The sequence below is a fragment of the Triturus cristatus genome, chromosome 3_1 (genome assembly GCF_964204655.1).
Source record: "Triturus cristatus chromosome 3_1, aTriCri1.1, whole genome shotgun sequence".
NCBI lineage: Eukaryota > Metazoa > Chordata > Amphibia > Caudata > Salamandridae > Triturus > Triturus cristatus.
This window is the reverse complement of record NC_140583.1, coordinates 1,158,333,293-1,158,350,500: the sequence shown is the minus strand read 5'-3', so window position 1 is coordinate 1,158,350,500 and position 17,208 is coordinate 1,158,333,293. Positions and strand designations below refer to the sequence as shown.

General features: G+C 47.1%; 1 protein-coding gene across 8 annotated transcripts in view; it reads right to left on the bottom strand.

The window, feature by feature from the left end:
- The window catches only part of LOC146861679 (zinc finger protein 10-like), a 495,345-nt gene that overhangs the window by 291,290 nt on the left and 186,847 nt on the right, over positions 1-17,208 (bottom strand). For all 8 annotated transcript variants that reach the window (XM_085646037.1, XM_085646041.1, XM_085646038.1 and 5 more), the window contains exon 4: positions 6,425-6,496. In XM_085646037.1, the coding sequence (XP_085502163.1) occupies positions 6,425-6,496 (72 nt within the window). The remainder of the gene's footprint in view (positions 1-6,424; positions 6,497-17,208) is intronic.

Below are 17,208 nucleotides of genomic sequence, written 5' to 3'. Positions count from 1 at the left end.
GCCTTTTGATAACACAACTGTATGCAGGACACAATCCACCGAGAGATGGACTGCTTAGAGGTCGCAAGACCAGTCCTGACTGAGCCATAATTAACAAACAATTGGTCAGACCTACGAATATCCTTGGTCTTATCCAGATAAAATTTCAACACCCTTCGGACATCCAGGGAATGGAGAGCCCTTTCCGCTGGTGAAGAGGGATTCTGAAAGAACGTAGGTAAAGTTATGGTCTGATTGACATGAAAGTCAGAGATAACCTTAGGAAGGAACTTAGGGTGAGTACGCATCACAACCTTAGCAGCATGAAACACAGTATAAGGTTCTTGACAACATAATGCCTGAAGTTCACTCACCCTGCGGGCCGATGTAATGGCCACTAGGAACGCCGCCTTCCAGGATAGGTGCTGCAATGAAGCCTTGTGAATAGGTTCAAAAGGCTCTCTCATCAGTCTGGACAGCACCACATTCAAGTCCCAAGAAGGCGAGGGAAGTCTGACAGGAGGGAACACCTTCTTCAAGCCTTCCAAAAAATCCTTAACCACAGGAATCTGAAAGAAGGACGTCTGCGAAGGGCACTTCCTGTAAGCAGTCAAAGCAGCCAGATGAACCTTAATGGAATGGAAATTAAGGCCAGACTGCGCCAGATGCAAAAGGTATGGAAGGATGACATCTTCCTTACATGTTGTCGGATCAAAGTTCTTGGACTTACTCCAGATACAGAACCTCTTCCACTTGTAAGCATAGGATGTCCTAGTGGAAGGCCGCTTAGACTCCTTCAGAATGTCCATACAATCGTCTGGTAGATTCAGATGACCATATTGCACTATTTCAGGAGCCATGCCGCCAAACTCAAAGACGAGAGGTTGGGGTGCACCATCCGCCCCCCGAACTTTGTGAGAAGGTCCGGCCTGCACGGCAACCGCATGTGAGGAAGGAGAGACCGGTGAAGAAGGTCCGTGAACCACCACTGCCTGGGCCACTCCGGGGCGATCAGGATCATCCGCGCCCTGGACTGGGACAGCTTGATGAGCACCGCCGGAATCAGGGAAATGGGTGGAAAAGCGTACAGAAAGCTGTTCGACCAATCGATCCATAGCGCATTCCCCAGCGTCCCCCGCTGGTAGTACCTGGATGCGAAGTCTCGGCATTTGCTGTTTTCGGCGGTGGCGAACAGATCTACGTCTGGAGTCCCCCACCTTGCGAAGACTTCTCCTAGTACTTCGTCGTTTATGACCCATTCGTGGTTTTCCTGAATCAGCCTGCTCAAGGCGTCCGCCTGAGCATTCTGCACCCCTGGCAGATGCGTGGCCGTGATCGTCAGTCCTCGGGCCAGCAGCCAGCGCCAGATCGCCTGCGCCTCCTGCGACAGAGTGCGCGATCTCGACCCCCCCTGCTTGTTGAGGTAATACATCGTGGTTGTATTGTCCGTCTGTATCAGCAGCGAGTTGGTCTGGAAGGACGGAAGGAAAGCCTTCAGTGCCAGGAAGACAGCTCTGAGTTCCAGGAAATTGATGTGGTACGTCGATTCCAACGGAGACCACTTCCCTTGAATCTGCAGGTCCCCGGAATGCGCACCCCAGCCCTGGAGAGAAGCATCCGTCACCACATTCGTCGTGGGAATGTCCTTGTGGAAGGGAACCCCCTGGAGGAGGTTTTCCGCTGAACACCACCACTTCAGAGACTGACGAGCATGTAGAGACAGTCGGATCTTGTCGTCCCAAGAGCCTGTCTTCTGATCCCACTGATCCTCCAAGCACTCCTGCAGTGGTCGCATCTGTAGACGTGCGTGCGGAGTGAGGAAGATACAGGAGGCCATCGATCCCAGTAGAGACGACACCTTCCTCACAGTCGTCGATGGAGCAGACCTGAGGTCCTGAGCCTTCTGAAGGAGTGATAACCGTCTCTCCTCCGAAGGAGACACGCTTGCTGACCGCGTATCTATGGAGGCCCCCAGGTACTGTATGCACTGTACCGGAGATGGGACCGATTTGGACATGTTGACGTGTAACCCCAGCTTGTTCAAGAGCTCGCATGTCCAACGGAAGTGTTCTTGCGCTTCCTCGAAGGATGACGCCTTGATCAGCCAATCGTCCAGATACGGGTAGACAAACACCTTGTTCCTCCGCAGGTGTGCCGCCACCACCGCCATGCACTTCGAAAAAGTCCTGGGAGCAGACTTTAGCCCGAATGGCAGTACTGTGTATTGATAGTGATTGGCGCCGACTTGGAATCGCAGGAACTTCCTGTGCTTCTGTGCTATGGGCACATGGAAGTACGCATCCTGTAGATCTATGGCACAGAGCCAGTCTCCCCGTTGCAGCTGAGGGTAAATCTGGTGCAACGATAGCATGCGAAACTTCTCTCTGCGAATCCACTTGTTTGCTTGTCGCAAATCCAGAATGGGCCTGAACTCGTTCTTGTCCTTCTTGCGAACGAGGAAGAACCGAGAGTACAGACCTCTTCCCCTTTGAGACAAAGGTACTTCTTCTACCGCCTTTTTTCTCAACAAGATGTCTGCCTCCGCCTGGAGCTCCCTCAGCTGGAAGCGAGAGCTGACCGGCGGAATCGCTGGAGGCGGGCTGATGAACCGAAGACTGTATCCATTGCAAACAATATTCAGCACCCACTTGTCCTGAGTAATTTTTCTCCACTCTGCCGGAAAAAATCGAATGCTTCCCCCCACTGGAGTGGGTAACGGTTGAGGGGGAAGTAACAGCTCAGGGCCGAGACCCGGCCGGGCCCTTGTTTGTGGTAGTAGCCTGCTGGCCACCTCTACCCCTCTGGCGCTTCTGGAAGGGCTTGCGGAACTGCTGCTGTTGTGGCTGCTGCTGTCCCGAGCCCTGCCCACGCCCTCGGCCCGACGACCCGAACCTCCTCTGGAACGGTCGTTTCTTTTTCTCGGCCTTCTCTAACCCGACAGCCGTCAGGGTTTCCGCTTCAGCCTTCATGCGGGCCATTTCATCATCCGCATGCTTCCCGAATAGGGTTTCCCCCGAGAAGGGCAGGTTGGCCACTCTCTGCTGCGCCTCCGGCTTGAGGGACGTCAGGCGCAACCAGGAATGGCGCCGCTGGTGGACGCCATGACAGTAGGCGTGGGCGGCCAATAGCGATATATCCGCTGCTGCGCTGATCGTTTGGTTAGAAACCAGCATGCCTTCGCGCACCGTCTCCAAGAAGTCCTCCTTCTTGTCTCGTGGCAGGAGGTCCGCATATTGCTGCAGGGATTCCCACAGGGCCCAGTCGTAACGGCCCAACAACGCCCCTGCACTCGCCGCCTTCATCGTGGTGGCGGCGGTACCACACACCTTCCTGCCCGCAGAGTCCAGCCAGCGGCTTTCCTTGTCCGGTGGCACCGTGGAGGCCGGGGCGGTCGCATGTTGTTTTCTCGCCGCCGTCACGATCACCGAATCCGGCTTCGGGTCCCCTCTCAAGAATGAAGGATCCGACTCCGGGGCCCTATATTTCTTCATGAGCCTGGACGGAGCGGCCTTCGCCGTTGCGGGAGTGAGGAACAGTTCCAAGGCTGGTTCCACCAGTCCAGGCACGAGAGGCAGGAGGGGGCGAGACAAGTTTCTTTTATGAAGCGTCTCAAATATCACGGACGTCGTGGGTGTTGGAACCGTCACCGTGATATTCAGCTTCGCAGCCCCTCGCAACAGCACCTCCTGGAACGAGACCAAGTCGTCCACCGGTGACACCCTAGTCCCCGGGGAGTCCGACAGCGTCGGGGAAAGGTCCCTGTCCGAGGAGCGCGACCTGGACCTATACCTTCTGCGGCGTCTTCTAGAGTCTGACGAGGATCGCCCTCGGCTCCGCGATCGTCGCCTCCTGTGAGAGCGGGAGCGCGACCTCTTCGGCTTAGGCCTGTCCGCCGGTCTCGCTGGTCCAGGCGACCGTGGGCGTCGTGGCTTCGGGGTCCCCTGCGGCGGAGTCGGGTACCGTGGAAGGGAAACCGACCTCGGGGGGACCGGCGGCGGTACCGCAGGAGTGCTTGGCAGCAACAGAGGCCGGGGTGGCGGAGACAGAGTCCGCGGCCGCGGAGGAGGCGGTGGAGGAGGTGGAGACGGTGGTGGTGGAGGTGGCGGTGGTGGTGGAGGAGGCGGTGGCAGAGGTGGGAGAGGAGGAGGCGACGGAGACCTCCGAGGCGGGGTATACACCACTGAGTACACCGATCCCGGCGACTCTCTCTTCCTCGACGTCGACGTGTGCCTCGACGGCGATCTTCGCCTCGACGGCGACCTCCGCCTCGACGGCGACCTCCGCCTCGACGGCGACCTCCGCCTCGACGGCGACCTTCGCCTCGACGGCGACCTTCGCCTCGACGGCGACCTTCGCCTCGACGGCGACCTTCGCCTCGACGGCGATCTCCTTCTCTTCATCGACGGCGAGCTGCGATCCCTCGACGCCGAACGCCGACGCCGGGTCTTCTCTCGACGTCGACCGCCCGAAGACGGCGTCGTCGCCGACGACGCCGATGTAGTCGACGGCGGCCTATTCAGGTCCCTCGACGGTGATCGTCGACGCCGCTTCTCCCCAGAGCCCTGGGGAGACGGCGAACAGACGGTGGTCATCCTCCTCGACGTCGCCGTCGACGCCCTCGACGTTGACGGGGAGCGGGAGCGCTTACTGGTCTTCCTGCCCCTGGGGAGCCCCCCAGAGGCCTCAGTATGGGCCAAATCAGCCCCTCCAGACCCACCTGGTGCCTTCAGTCTTCGCTCCTCCAGAGCTTGAAGCCTGCTCTTCATCCTGTCCCTCAGGGTTCTTGCTGAAAACGAGTGGCAGATGGTACAGCTTTCAGGCACGTGGGACTGGGGAAGGCAAGCTATGCACACCTCGTGTGGGTCAGTTTTAGCCTTCTTTCGACCACATTCCGGGCACTTGTCGAACAAGCCAGGCATGTTGACAGTACCAGCTACTAAACACAAGAAAAAGTGACAAAAATTGCCAAAATCTCAATGAAAACCTTGAAAAAGGTAGAGCTCAATGCTCCAGGGTCCTGCTAGCAGGAGCCGGAAAAAAGAACTGAAAGTAAATGGGACCTGCTGGGCATTCTGGGATACTGGGGAAAGTTCTGGAAAACTGGAAAGTTTTCTTAAAGGCACAGTATCCTGTTCCAAGCCACATAATGGCAGCCTATGGGGCTTGTCTGTCCACTCCTTCCTCTCTATCATTCCAGAGGCTTTTGCTGGTAGAGGCAGGGTTTTTTCCTATGTGGAGAAAAACTGGACAGGCAGTGCTGTTTGTGGATTTTGGTGGAATTCTAGTTGAAGTACTGGACAGTGTAGCCTGTGGGTATAGGCTGCATTATCTGTCTTTAAATTAAATTCTCTCTTAAAGGTGTATGCAGGTCTGCATGATTTGTCACCTTTTAGAGATTATTTTTTATTGCTCCGGGGTCCGCGCACATGGGCGGGACTATTCACTAGATTATGACTATACACAGAGATCCCCTACTACAGAACTAAATTTTTCTTTTCAATGTCTTACATTTACTTTGAGATGAATGCATTTTCCCAAGTATAGATACTTAACTGTGATGAATTGTTTTAGCTATATCAAGGAGTGAGTTGGACACTTAACAGTTAGGTAATGCACTTCACAAATAATCTATCATTAAAAGGTTCAGCATTACCTAATGTTTAAAAACATGGAATGAAGTTGTCCCTTCAATTACCCATACTCATGAACAAGATAATACATGCACAAGAAGTTTAACTACAGAACACCTCACGAGAATGACAATGTTGTGGGCATGACAAAATATTGCACCCTTTATTCCAAACAACATGAATGAGGCCTTTAAGTAACCATGGATTCCCTTTTACTAAACAAAATAGTTTTAATCCAGCCAATATCTGCGACCCTACCACACAGTACTGATTTGAGTTAAGTGTAAACAGTCTCCAAATCAATTCTTAGAATTTATTAACAAGCTCTATAGAGAATGTGTGACTATCCTAGTGCCTTTAATTTGCACTGTGTTGAAACGTAATTCTCTTTTTAATAAAATAAATATCAGCTTTGAATTTGATGTATGGTTTGACATGGAAAGTTCTCTAGAACACTATGTAATGAAGATGGGTAATGGGATTTTGTGAATTGTTTAGATGTTAGTAGGGTGTGTGGAGGATATGAAATCATGATCTTATAGATTTTGCACTTTCCCAAATGAGTAGACAGCTGTGATCCCACCTGTGATGCGCTGCAGCTTCTTGAATGTAATATGCAGTATAGAAATTATTTGTTCTCTTGTTTTTTTAAAATCTAATGACATTTACAAGACAATTAACAGTAGAATCTCAAAACCCTTTCAAAGTAGGTGCAGTGTTCTGCACGAAACGAACAGGAAGCCTGCAGTTCCCCAGATAAGAAATTGCTCTATTAAAGATCTATTTTTCTGATTCACTAAGATCGCTCTACTCACCCATCGGGCTGCCATTGCTTTTCATTTTCTTACTCTCTTGGTGGTCCATGTGACAGTAATCAGCCTTGTTTTCTAGGCGAAATGAAACAATTTTATTGTTTTCTTGCTACCAGAAACAACATTTTTATTTTAAATGTTTAAACTCAAACACTTTTATTGATATTAGGAGACTCATATGCAAATAAAATTGTTAATGCAGAGCATTAAAGGTATATTGAACATAATTGTAAGATTAGTTAATACTATCTCTTTGTCGTTATTAATATGCATTTGGATTTTGCCATTGCACTGTTATAGCATTGTTGGTTTTACTGTTTCTCAATATACAAATAGTCAATGTGTTTTCCAACTAGTGTCCTGAATTGCATGTGTGTAGTTATGTTATTTCTGTTTATATAGAACAGACTCTGCCATTGGCATGGCCTTGTACAACATCTTTTTAGTTAGGAGACTTTCCCCATAGTTCCGGGGTCACCACTGCAGAGTGGAGTCTGGGTCTCAGTAAGTGATGATGTTTTCTATTGTGTTTAGGACATATTTCTATTATCAGGACAGCTACGCACTATGTATTGTTTAGGTTAGAGGGCTTTGCTAGTTGCTTAAGCATCGTCTAGATTCATAGGCAATACAATTGTCTCCCAGATGGCAAGGATAGGAATCATTATAGCTCACGGTCTGACCAATTTGGGGCATGGTGGACGTATCGTCAGCCCAATGCACTCTTTTGGATGTTAGTGTGTGGCTTGCTGTGGTGGGAAATGCAGGAATGTTTATAAGGTGACCTGCATAATGAGCTGTGTGGAACATTAGTGTGGTTGTGGCCACATATATCATAGCATGCATTAGTGCATGGTGGCACGCTTTTGTAGTTCTCTCATGGGTATAGCCATCCTTCTAGTGCAAACAAAGGCAAAGAGACATGAGAGCCTGTATTTATACCAAACCACTGTAATCAGAGTAATCTCCAGTAATACAAATGGTGCCTTGAGCATACATGGATTAAATCCGACTTAGACAAACAACCTGCAAATGTATAGGTGAGACACAGTTGCTGCCCTGACAGAACAAGGGTGATCAAGCTTGCTTCATGTCATACTCAGTCCTTTAGCCCCACCATGAAAGCCCAATTTAAGGTCACAGAGACCACTGCTGTTTCATACTCACATGAGGTGGCATAGTTATGCCCTCCTAAAATTATCTTGTCAACATTTTCACACTCAGTAAGAAATTGCAATTCATGGGGTAAAAACACAAAGGTCCTACTTTTGAGTTTTCTATCGTGGATCCCAGTTGACTTTTATTGGGATGGGAACACACTAGGTAAAACCAAATACCTTTCAGCACACATTTCACCAGATTCAAGCTGGATGTGAAGCTTGCTAGAACAGGAGTTATGAGTGCAAATCTACTGCAAGTAACCTTTCCCATGTAGGCAGAGGTGTCACAGGATCTTCATATGGTAAAATGTAGGGAAATATGATGAAGTGTAATAATCATTAAAAAAAGATAATAAATATTTTCATGTTAAATAAAAGTAAAAGTAATTTAAAACAGTTATGATTAACCTAGAACTAAATAAATACAATGTTAAAGCACATTAATTCTACAAACGCAATGTTTAATAAATAATTAAATAAATAAAGTATATCAATTTCATGTATATTTATTATTTAAAATATTTTTTAACATTTTAAATCCCAACCTCACTGTCATGTATTATTTAGTGCAGTTTATTATAACCCATTTGTTTAATGAATGTAATTTTTTTTTTTTTGAAAAACACATTTTTATTGATTTTAATGGTTTGACAAAGGACACCAGCCAATCATCACGACACCAAGAATGTTCAGGGGTACAGACGAAGTTTTGTGCAAACCCAGTGTACAGACATTAATATATCTAAAACTATATGGATTAGGACATTCCCTTCGGGACTAAACCATACCCCCCCAGCCATTTCCCCCAGACCCTACGATATTTCTTGGCCCGCCCGCGTGCCTCGTACATTGTTTTTTCTTGTGTGGCACACCAATCCACCCCCGTCCGCCAGCGTCCAGCACTCGGGAGTTCGGGGCATTTCCAGGAGGCCGCTATGTCCCTTTTGGCTACCACCATTGGCGTAGTGAAAAACAACTTCTCATTCCGAGACCCATCCAACCCATCAGTAATACCCAGGAGCGTGTGTTTTGGGTCGTGAGGAACCTACCACCCCAGTACCTCGGTAAGTTCTTCCTCGATATCCCCCCAGAACCGCAACAGGCGGTGGCACGCCCACACCGTGTGGTGAAAATCAGCTGGATCATGCCCACACCTAGTACAGGCTGAGGTTGGGCGAAACCTCGTTCGGTGGAGGCGCATGGAGAAAGGTAGGCTGCATGTAAATAATAAAGCTGTACCAAACGTAGCCTGGCAGAGGTGGTGACCGTCCTGGGGGCCATAAGGGCATCACGCCAGTCCTCCTCCTCCATGGTGCACTCCCATTCTTCCCATTGGGTTCTCAGTCGGTCCAGGGAAGTAGGGGTATTATTGATCAGTGTGCGGTAGATGCGGGAAATGCCACCCTTCCCCAGATCCCCAAACATGATCTGTACCTCAGGCGGGCTATGGTCAGGAAGTCGTGAACCCGTTGTGAGGTGCATATGGAGAGCATGTCGCAATTGCAGGTACTTCTAAAACTGCGATCGGTGCAGGGAGTATCTATTTTGAAGGTCTTCGAAGGACCGCATGTGGTCCCCCACCCATACATCGCGTAGCTGTGAGATACATATGAGGTCCCATCCCCTGCCACAAGAGTGTACATTGAGTCAGTGTGTGTGTCCATTTGGTGCGTCGCAAAGCGGCCCGCCAAGCCAATAACGCAGAGCGCGTGACCTCTGGTAAGTGGGAAGGGATAGGAGCCCCATACAACATGGACTGACCCTTAGTTAGGCCCAGTACTCCCAGTTCGAGCCTGTGGGCCTGGTCGGACCATCCCCCATTGAACCAGTCGTGTATAGAGAGTAGGCGCGTGGCGAGGTAGTACAGATATAAGCGGGTCATCCCCAGAACCCCATCGAACGATGGGATCCTACAGGCGTTCAGCGCCAGACGGGCCCTACCTTTCCCCCAAAGGAACCTATTAGCCATGCTATCTAATTCGCAGAACCAGGTCCTAGGGAAGCACAGGGGGTATTTTGAAGAACATAAAGGAACCGGGGGGAGTACCATCATTTTATAGAGGGCAACCCTCCCCATGGGGTTCAGGAGCAGTGTTTGCCACTTCTGGAGGTCCGCTTTGGCCCGTCTCACCAGGGGAGCGACGTTGAGGGCCCAGCTAAGCTTGGGGAGCAAAGTTATCCATATCCCCAGGTATTTCAATGATTGACGGCGGAGCGGTATAGTGGACTGCCAGTTGAAACATTCACGGGACAGATGGAGGGGAACTAGGACCGATTTATCGAGGTTCATCCGAAGGCCAGAGGCCCGTTCAAAGGCATGCAGGATGCAGAGACAGTGGGGGCCTGATCGGGCGGGGTCGGCTAAGTAGATGAGGACATCAGCAGCATAAAGGGCTATTTTGTCGGTTTTGGTGTTTGGCCAGTCCCATCCCCGCACATGTTCACATGAGTGTATCAAGGACGCCCGGGGCTCCATGACCAAAGCGAATAGCAGGGGGAAAGGGGACAACCCTGCAGTCAATCGTGACCATGCGAGCGGCGTGATATCAAGTCACTGCCAAGGTAAAATTGAAGCTTATTCTTGGCTCAACAACTGTATTAATACGAGTCCTGCTAAATGACCGTGGATTCCATATTATTGTATGCAATATCGTGAAACTTAGTTCATATACCGTTTATTGATACAATGGAGCCACACAGCAGCTTCATGGTTATTCGTAACCCTAATACCACAGCGTGAATTCCCGCAGATGGTAATACATCAGATGTACTCCGGTACAACAGGCCACACAATATACCCCAGTAATTTGGTCCTGATGAGACCCCGTACCCAGAGAGGGTCGAAACGCCGTCGACTACAGACAAAAGAGAGAGCTCATAAACTGAATAACCCTATTGTATTAAGCTCGTCCTTTTGTACTTCACCAATAACCTGTTTTTCCCTTGTTTGTTCACCTTGTCACTGAATACTCACCTAATAGGTTATGGTCACTTCACTGGGGCACACTAAAATATTTGAATGTGGAATTATATGTAATTATTTTTGATACTGCATAATTAAATTACCTACTTCGGCTGAAGTCAGGTAGTCTTGATGACAAAGAGACTGTATGGGCTTTTTCAGTTAATTTGCATGAAGATAAAAGCAATGTAAATTTTATTTGGACTCAACAGAGAGTCACGATTGTATCCAACATTTTCTGTCTATGTTTTAATCTTAGCGACTAATTGAGTTGCATATCCTTCAAACTTTCTAGAAAAATGAGTTCCTTGTGAACGTTGTCTTTTGTACTATTGTACTTACCCTGCTCACAAGGACGTATGGGTTGCTCTTGTTTCCTTAAATACTGCCTTGTTCCCCTGCAGACCGAAAAGGGTTCCAATAGGACCCCGTTCACCAAGACTTGAGCCAGTGGATGGGAGTAAAGAACCCTGACCATGGCCCGAAAGCGGGGGCCGAACCCCATTTCCTCAAGAACCTCCATCAGAAACCCCCAATTCACCGAATCAAAGGCCTTCTCAAAGTCTACGAGAAGAATGGCTAGATAAGGGGTAAGGAGGTGGCGGTGGCCCAAGGCCAATTGCAGTCTACGGAGGCAGTGCCGGATACCACGTGAGGGCATGAACCCGCACTGGTCGGGGTGAACCAGCACGGATAGATGGGGTTTGAGCCGCTGGGCGGATCATGGCAAACAATTTTATGTCAGTATTAATGAGGGCGATAGGGCAGTACTCCACACAACTTGGCAATGGCGGCTGGGACTTGGGAAGGACCACGATGGTGGCCATGTCTGTTTCCTGGGGGAAGGAACCTTTGTCAACGGCCTCCCAGAACAGTTCCGCAAGATATGGGTTTCAATCCTTGTTTCATTGTCCTCGTTCCTTTTTACAGAGGTTTACCACTCTTATGGCAATTATTCTAGATACCTTCTATTCTCTTCCCCTTTCCTCTTGTCAGGACCGACTATTCTTTAGTCTTCAAGTAACACAGGAGCAGAATGTTGCTAACTTCCCAATGCCCCCGTCAGAACGTCTCTGCGAGATCTTGTACTGACTGTCTCAGCAGGTAAGTGTCAACGGGGGAAAGGAGATTGGGAAAAAGAGAAGAGACAGCCCTGCATATCTTCGTCTTCTTATTTGAATGGAAGCTGCAACAGTTGACATTCAATTACTTTTCTGCTACTTGAGTTTATAACTTTCTGTATTTTTAAAATAAGTTAGCTTGTCTTACCAGGATGTATTCAGGACCAAACCTCTCTTCTATCTTCTCAGTTTTGTGTCTTGCAACTGATTTGCTCTGGCTTACACTAGCTCTCTCCTCCGCTCTTCTTACAGGTACCAATGGAAATTGTCTAGTGTCTTGGAATAGAATTATAAAGGTAAGTACTGTGAATTTCTGTTATTGTCTAAATATCTAGTAGTTTCCCCTTTTAGTAAACTTACTAAATTCCTTTGCCTGAGCACGGTGTATTATTCTTCTTTAGTTTATACTGGAGTTGATGGGAAACGAGAGGTGCTTATTAGTTGACTTTACCTTAGAAATATATATCCTCCCTCACAGTCTATAAGAGTGAGTTTTTAATTAGAACTGCGCTAAGGAAGGTTCTCGAAATGCGTAGAATTCTAGTACGCTAATCAGTTTGAGGAGAGTAGTGCTCTATTCTTTCCTCAAATCCTATGGACGGAATATTTTATAAGAACAGCGCAAGAGAGAACTTGCGCTCGTTCTTACAACTAAGAAATTGCTATGGGTTTTATATTTTACTTCAGACCCTATTTATCACTAGATGCACGTTTACTAAGAATGCTACTCAGTCTGTTGAGATTAGTGCTCGTACTTATTCTAACCTTCCAGTCTGAGAAGAGTTTTTTGATGCGTTTAACACTCGCGCATGCGCCGGTATTTTTCCTGAGACGCTAATCTTTAAACTCTCACCTGAAGATAGATTAAGTTTGTTGACCGTCGAATTTAAACCCGACAACACTACGACGCGACCTACCCTAACTTCCACGACGGTGTGAAGATAGGTGTTATCTCGTTGAATTCTCTGGTGAAGTGCGCATGAGAACGTTGGCGAGCGCGCTTCACCTGCTTCATTAGAAATGAGGGAAACACTAGAACGCTAACCCGTGAACGCGTCGACGGCCATGTTGGACATCCAACGGCGCCAACACATTCGCCAACTAGGGGCCCCATGAGTTCTCCCATTAAATCTAGCAGGAGAAACAGCACATACAGTTGTGGGTTCAGGATCACGTGGAGGAAACCTCCCATGAACCCTGACACCTCTTCATCTGATCCCCAAAATCTTCTTCTTAGAAATCTTCTCACTCTTCCCAAAGGCTCTCATATCTACACATTTTTTTCGGCTCCCAACCCCGACCGTGCTAAATCCAAATTGAAACTTTCTTGGGAATCGGATCTTGGATGTGAATGGTCTGTCATTTTTTGGGATAGACTTTGGTCTAGATCTTTAAAAATGTCTCGCTCTGCTTCTCTTACCCAATCTATGTTCTTCCTTTATCACAGACTTGAACTCACCCCTGTTTCTCTAGCACACTTTTCTTCCTCTACTGATTCTAACTGTTAGACTTGTGGTTCTCCTAATGCTGACCTCCTTCATGTTTTCTTTTCTGTCCCTCGGTCTCTCAATTTAGGGAAAAAGTGTGGTCTTACATTTCTCAGTTGTTTACTATTTCCTTTCCTTATTCAATACCTCTCCTCTTTGCTGGAAGCCTTTCTGATTCTTTAGATCTTCCCCCACATGAACATGGTCTTCTTGATCTGATGCTTGCTTTGGCCTTTCAACATATCTCCTTTAATTGGAAAACCCTCACAAAACTTTCCATACAACACTGGTGGAATACCCTTTGTCACTTTCATAGACTGGATGTGGCTTTTGCCTCCTCTGGTTGCCTTTAACCCAGTATCTTGACCGAATTGTTTTACAGAATACTTCTCATTTAACATCAGAAAATGTTCTTTATTATTTACCATGTTATTCTAATGCTATACATTTATTTACCATGTTACCCTAATGTTATACATTTATTCATTAGACAATTTATATTTACTCTCTTATAGTATTTATTCTACTAGATTCTCTCTCTATCTCTTTTTCCATAGTATCAATATTACCTCTCCTCTCCCTTCTTCTCCTCTGTTCCCCCTCCCTCCCCTTTTTGTCTTGCTTTCCCTTATAAAATAAATCCCCCATAAATTGCTTCTACTCTTTTCTCTTAGATATCAGCTAAATTTCTTTGTTATATTGCTGTATTTGAATTTCTCGCTTTTTTTTTTTGTTTTGTTTATTGCTGATGTCCGTTTTGTTTTAAGAAGTGTTTTAATAAAGCTTTTCAAACATAAGATCATATGCAAAGGGCCATATCAAGTTGTGCTTGTGATTAAAACTGTTGTAAGTGTGCTGGAATCTCACAGTGGATCCATGCAGCTCACACGAGAAGAGTGAAGATGGCAGAGGAAGAAGTGGTAACATCAACCACTCATTTGGAGAGTCAAGTTTGCGGTGTGGGCCTGACCCACAATTTTTGCCCTTACGCCTCGCCTTTTGTTTTTATTTGTTATTTATGTTAAACTTATGTATCCTGCTTCCCTAGGACTATCCGGAGTCATGTACGGGGCTGGACCCCGGGAGTCGACTACTGCCTTAACATCTGTATGATCCTTTCTGAATCTAGCGGCCGGCCCTGGTGGTTGTAGGCCCATGCTTGTAATTGATTTATTGTTCAATAAAAATTTTCAAAAAAAAAAAAAAAAAAAAAGTTTGCGGTGTGGACTCGGAGGGGGGAGAAGTGAGACAGGAGAGTCCTGAAATTCTAAAATTGATAATGACGTTGGTTATACTGCAGAGAGTGAAGATCTTAGTAAGGATCCTAGTGAAGATACCAGTAGTCAGTTTCAGTTCGAGAATCAGAGTGAAGAACTATTGCAAGTCACAAGCAGCAGCAAGAAACAGTCTCTAATCCAGTATCTAATACAGTTCATGAAAACCTCCAGCTAAAAATGAGAGTCTCAAGAACCCCCAAGGAAAAGAAACAAAACACTGTGAGTCGAAATGCTAATCATAGTACAAGTTTGACTTTTCTTCGCAAGAGGGAGCTGGATCGTGCTAGGGCAGGAGTATATAGAGGCATGTAGGGGGTAGCAAAGGGGTAAAAAGAAAGGGTCTTTCACCTCAACCACCTGAGGCAACAGAAGAAGAGAGTTCTGAGAGCTGAAGTATTTCAGAGTCTGAAAGCAAAAAAAGGGAACAGGAAGCAGTCTGCAACTTGTCATTTTTTTTAGGAATCCTCTTGGTACTTTCCAGGAGCTGGCTGCAATACAGGAACTGCAAGGAAGAAAAAAAGCAGCACGCAAGGTGGCCCAAACCAATTTTTTACCTGGAAATTGCTGTTTGGCACAGCTCGGTGTAACAAGCTGCTACAGAAGTGGCTAGGTGCACTTGTGCCCCCAGGGAGCGAGATTTGCCTTCTGTGCCTTGTGTAGTTTACTTCCCTCAACAAGCCTCTTATTTACAGAAGCCAGGAAACCAGACCTGGGTAGTGTATGGCTGTGATTAGTGGCAGTTACTGAGTGGTTTGTGCAAGCAGGTGGCAAGCGCCATAGTTTAATGATTTGCTTTGACTTCTGCTTTGGCTGTCTAATTTAGCTGAAGCAACCTGTTTCAACTGTAACCCAAAACAATAAGTAGCTTTGAACTGAAGAAATATCCAGCTCATTACAATAGCTCACTGTTAGCTCTTTACTTTGCTGCTTAGCACGGAGCAAGCAAGAAAGCAAGGACCAGCCAGCTCAACCAACAGAACAATAGATTAATGAGAGTCACCAGCCAGAATTTACAATCAAGAATCCAGACCAAGCAAACTACTGTTCTAGGTAAACCAGATGCCCTCATGATCCAAGTTAAAGCCTGGGCAAGATCAAGCCAACAAATAATTATAAGATGTAACATCATACCTACAGCAGTACACAAGATGAGTGAACAGTTGAGAAAGAGCAGGAAATGGTAGAGACTAAGAAAGTGCTCATTGAAAAAGAGACTACAGCAGATTCCCCCAATGACCAGCCAATCAAGATCAAATGGGCCCGCCCTGCGGCCCGAAAGTAGAGTTACACTGCTCACAACTGTCACAAGAGTCTATGTGTCTGTACTCTGGCCCATATGACAGGAGAAATCATTCTCGTAACCAATCAGACATAAGAACAACAGCAGGAAACTCACTGGGGGTATCATCAGGCCAACTCAGATTGCAGATAACTATCAGTGAAGCAGCCAGGTAACAGCGGACTATTGTGAATCAGCAATTAAGACTTGTACTCAAGGTGGCGGTCTCAAATAGTCCAATCTGATGATCTCGAGCAATAATATCTTCACAGTTACCGCAGACATATATTAGTAGCCTGATCTCAGGAATTATTCTTACCTGTTGATGCAATGAATAGCATTGCCTACTACATGTTCGCTAGGAAAGGCCATTCTACCAAGATTCCCACGTCTTGTTCTTTAAGTACTAAAACAGTAACACCGCAAGAAAGAACGGCTATGTCTCATTTGAATTAGATGAAGAAGTCCTCCATCTGGTGGATACCCACCACTTGCCGTCTCGTCCTTTTTTAGCTTGAACAACCAGTCTAGAAAGTAGTTTGAAGAGCACCACTTGTTCAAACATGCCAGTCCCAATCTGGGCATAAGTAATCCATATCAAACCACTCGAGAAACCTCCCCAGCACAGCCAATTCTTGCCATCATTAAAACTATGTGCAGGACTTTAGACATTGTAGTTGGTGCATTAACGTCTCAGAAAACGAAACTAGATGACCAAACTATGGTTATGCGTGAAATACCAAATAACACTGTAACAATTGACATGAGAATGCGAGCGATTGAAGAAGCAGTATTGTACTCATTAAAGTTTAGGCCTCCATTCAGTGAGCGATGCAATTTTTCAGCCATCATTGAAAAACTAGCCAAAGTTCCTGAAGTGATTCATTCAATCCTAGCAGATTGCAAAAAAATTCCAAAACAAGCATTTGCAATGCAATTGGTCTCGCCTTTTGGACCTTATACGCATTTAGCCATGTTCCTCGTTCCTTGTTACAGGGTTCCCTACTGTCCCACACATGGGCTGCCTTCTACTTTTATTCTGGAGTCCATTTCGCAATTTCTGCCGTTGATCACACTGAGACACTTAAAAATACAGTTTTCATGTACACACACACAAGCACATACATACATATATAAATATAGAGGAATATTCTAATTAATTATACCATGATCCGCGACACGTGACAAGCGCAGCACTAGTACACCGAATGTGGATGAAATCAGTGAGCTGTGTGAGCTGTTGTGGAGTTGCGGTGCAGTTTACCTTGCCTTGCCTTGCTGCTACGAGGAGGAGGAGAAGCAGAGGCGGAGGGTCTGCGAGGCGAGCTGCGAGGCGAGTTGCGAGGTTCATGTGGGCCGTGAGGAGGTGAGGAGGTGCCGTGAGGAGGCGCCACGGCCGCTGCGACTACCGTGGCATCATCACCGCCACCGCCGCCCAGCGGCTATGTGTTGGCTGCTTGCTCACTGGCGCTATTACCGCCCTATCACCGCCGCCACAAAA